Below are 4,108 nucleotides of genomic sequence, written 5' to 3'. Positions count from 1 at the left end.
AATGCTAGGGCATTCACGAAGGAACAAGATACTTCTAGAAAATAGGTGGCGTCAAAATAGTCACGTGATCTCACTGACGCAACAGTATTCAACACTATCATTGCTTAGCTAAAGTAAAGTGTTTTCCACGTTACTCCTAAATCAATTTTGTTACTCTTTCATGATGGTAATATTTTTACAATAATTGTAGTTGTACGCCATTATTTGTTTAAGTGAGCCTTCACGATACTATCTACAAGTTGTCCGTTTACATTCACAGACAAGTTCGTGAAATTGACTTCAGGGAGAAAAGACCAAGCCTTAGAAAGCGTTGCTATTGTGATAACCTTATATGTTTGATGGTCGGGTGACTGACAAACCAATTTTAACTACCTTGTTTCCACCAACCAACCAATCTTATTTAGTACTTGTGTAAGCATATGCCACTTGAAATCAGTCTGTATGATACTGTGTTGGCAAACACATCAATGCTTTAAAGGGAAAGTATATTTAGCCTTGTATCTTAGAAAGGCTTTCAATCATTTTCAGGAGGATGGAGGATGCTATGCAGATCAAGCAGACTCTCATAAGTACTGTATGCATTTACTTGGGACAACATATGCAAGCTTTCTGCTAGGTTGACGTTCTGAAACATTATTGTCAGCACTATTATCAGTGTTAGTTCATTTTGAACTACACCTTTTCGCCATTTTTCAGTTTCTTGCATAACATACTAAACAGAACTTGAAACACTTAAGGTTACTCATTCTTCATGGTGGCGTGTCAACCCATAACTAGTGAGTACAAAGCCACACTAACCAAAAACACACCTCCAGCAGACAGCAGTAGGAGTGTAAAATTTAATATTATTATTATAGTCACACAATGTTAATAAAAAATTACAGTATAATCATTATCATAGCGTTACCATATTTACAGCAATATTGTTTAAGATTATCCGGACATTATTCTTACTACATTGTTATAAAGATTACAGTAACAGTATCATAATATTTCAATATTACTATCAAGGTTACAGAAAAAGGTATTAGTGTAACAGTATTATCAAGCCACAGGATTAATTCAATAAAACTGTTAAAAGTGATTGTAACAATGTTAATTTAAACAAAGTTTAACTCCATGACTAACAAATTGTCTATTCTTTTTACACTCATTGAAGCTCAGCTTATACCAAACTATACAAACTTACCAGATGGATTACTTTTCTTCTGGTGATCACATCAAATGCAAAACTGAATGCACTTTTAATCGTACGAATAGACTGGATCTGGGAAAAGTCGATCATACCTTTACAAACTCCCAAACACTGAAAAACAAAAAACAATGAAAAAGGCTTACATTTTCTGCGTGTCGTGTTTGCTAGGGTCTAATGGAAAAATTTTCAAACGTTCTCGTTATGACATTGCAGATGTAAAAATCCGATATTGGCAATCGCTTCACTGTTGTTTTTTGTACTTTGTGAAAAACAAACAAACTTAAATTACATCAAAAGTAGGTAGTAAACAATTTCAGAAACGTATATTCTCTGATTAGGTGATTATAAAAGTGAGGTGAATTAATTTAATATCTCAAAGTGAACATTGGAAATTTTATTCGAACATGACATTTTTAAAAGGGTGCGTATTTATATTAAAGCTACTAAGATTATCTGCCGTTTTCCCTAATTTTGAATTACTGGCCATAAAAAATACAGTCAGTCAGCAATATCTTACCACTCACCATCCACGTTAAGGGATTGACTATTACTCTTATAACGTAGTAAGGCTCCCAGTGCCACAGCGGTATGTCTGCGAACCGGGTTTCGATATCTGTGTTGGGCAAAGCACAGACAGCCCGTGGTATAGCTTTGTGCTTAAGATTAAAATCCGGCCCACTAGCTGCGAAATCTAGAGCTCTACTACAAGGCACACCCGTGCCTTCAGCAGTAATAATAAAATACATTTTTAATGACATTAAATATGATTATATATTACATCATTAAGAGTATATACACCTATAAAAAGCAAATAAACTTTACAATTAACAGTCCTAATTATTTTCTTTTTTTACAGACTTTAAAGAAATGACTTGAGTCCACAATTAACTCTGACAGAGGACACGTCGAATAACGTTCACGTAGTTGTGAGACTAAGGGATTGCTCATGATTTACAATGAATAAAAGTTGTTTGTTTGTTCTTAAGCGCAAAGCTATACAATTGTTTATCTGTGCTCTTCCCATCTCGGGTGTTGAAACCCGATTTTTAACGCTATAAGCCCTCTGATTTACCGCTGAGCCACCGGGTGATCGTTAAATAAAGGAAGTTTGACATTGGTTTGTGAATTTTGATTGAAACGAGAAGTATGTTTCACAAATAGTTTTACAATATTACTTTTGAATGCAAATACAAATGAAAACTTAAGATTTTAAAAGAATGATTATGAAAGGTAACAGCAAAGGCTTGTTTTGTGAAGAATTCTGTTTGTTTGTAATTAAGTACAAAGCTACACAATGGGCTATCTGTGCTACCACGGGTGTCGAAACCAGCTTTCTAGCGTGGTAAGACTAGAGGGAAGGCAGCTGGTCATACCACTCACCGCCAACTCTTGGGCTACTCTTTTACCAACGAATAGTGGGATTGACCGTCACATTTTAACGTCCCCACGGCTGAAAGGGTGAGCATGTTTGTTGGGACGGGAATTCGAACCCGCGACCCTCAGATTGCGAGTCGAGCGCCTTAACCAGTTGGCCATGCCGGGCCTTGGAAGAATCTTGTCTGTCATTTTAGTTTATTGTCATATCCGATAACAACAAAATTATGCAATAATCAAGAAGAATGTGTGAATAACAATAACAACAAAAGTAATTTATAAATTGAAATTTGGGAATTGTTTATAGCTGATTATACAAAATAAATCACTAGTGTTTATGTTATAAACTTAAAAACGACAAAGTTAGATATATCTTCATTTATTTTTCTGAATGACAAAAGTTTAATTATGTATGTTAAATAAACACCACGAAAAAAACACACACAGTAGAACGGACTTACAACGCTAGAAACCTGGTTTCTATACCCGTGATGGGCATAGCACAGATAGTCCATTGTGTAGTTTTGTGCATAATTTCAACCAAACAAACAAAAACATTATCATCATAGTCTTCGATGTTTTATATATATATATATCCAGTTGTTGTGAATTCGGAAAACAGCGACATCTGCCTGCTTGTGGACAAAATAAATAGCGTCGCGCACATAAGACAGACAGATATTACAAGAGTGCAAACGAATATGAATCAATCTGGGACACCATTACTACTGGCCTAAGCATATTTTTTTTAGACATTAAGCCCCCTATATCTAAGAACTGAACTTCTTGGTTCAAATTCATTTTTTTTTTTTGTAATATTTGTTTGCTGCGAACAAACAAATTAGTTTGAGAGAATCACATTGTTCCGTACAACTAAACACTTACTATTGTTTTATTCATTAATTAGTAGCATATATTGATATATGAACAATAACAAACAATCCTTACATTCTTTGAATACTAAATGTTGGAACTAATGAGTTCAAACTGACAACAGTCCATTGTTCAGTATTACACATAATAGTTGTGTGTATAACAAAAAAGTTTAACGTTATGGAAGATTACAGTTCACAATATTTTATACTACCAGACGTTTATCAGAGTTTAACACCATGAGCGAATTCATAAGGTTTTCTTTTCATACGTCCATTCAACAACCTCCAACCTAAATACATTTTGTCATCAAAATAAAGAGATTTCCTCTAGCTTGGGGGTTACGTACAACAACGAATGTTTTGTAAAATTCATAACTGCTTGACCCCTGTGTCATACTTCCCGGAATGAGGCTGTGCTCTTTTCAAGAGGTGGCACCGAATCTTATATTATTAGTGTGAGATGGGTGTGTAACTCCCTCGGAAATATAAAATGAAAAATTCTTTAACGGAGGCAATGCCGTGCCGATGTTTGATGGCTCCCTGTACGACATATATAAAAAAAACATTAGTTCACTTTGTAGTCAATTGGCGTCCCCCTTCGAGTTGGCTGGCGTCCTGTGCAAACGGGTCCGGCATGGCCAGGTGGTTAAGGCACTCGACTCGC

General features: G+C 35.3%; 1 protein-coding gene across 1 annotated transcript in view; it reads right to left on the bottom strand.

The window, feature by feature from the left end:
- Positions 1–997: 997 nt before the first annotated feature.
- LOC106465377 (PH domain-containing protein DDB_G0274775-like) overlaps positions 998–4,108 on the bottom strand; it is an 8,574-nt gene continuing 5,463 nt past the window's right edge. The window contains exon 3 of the mRNA XM_013925598.1: positions 998–1,306. Within this exon, the coding sequence (XP_013781052.1) occupies positions 1,166–1,306 (141 nt within the window). The 3' untranslated portion in view covers positions 998–1,165. The remainder of the gene's footprint in view (positions 1,307–4,108) is intronic.

Source organism: Limulus polyphemus, unplaced genomic scaffold (genome assembly GCF_000517525.1).
Source record: "Limulus polyphemus unplaced genomic scaffold, Limulus_polyphemus-2.1.2 Scaffold1924, whole genome shotgun sequence".
In the NCBI taxonomy this organism is placed as follows: Eukaryota; Metazoa; Arthropoda; class Merostomata; order Xiphosura; family Limulidae; genus Limulus; species Limulus polyphemus.
This window is presented reverse-complemented; position numbering and strand designations above follow the sequence as displayed.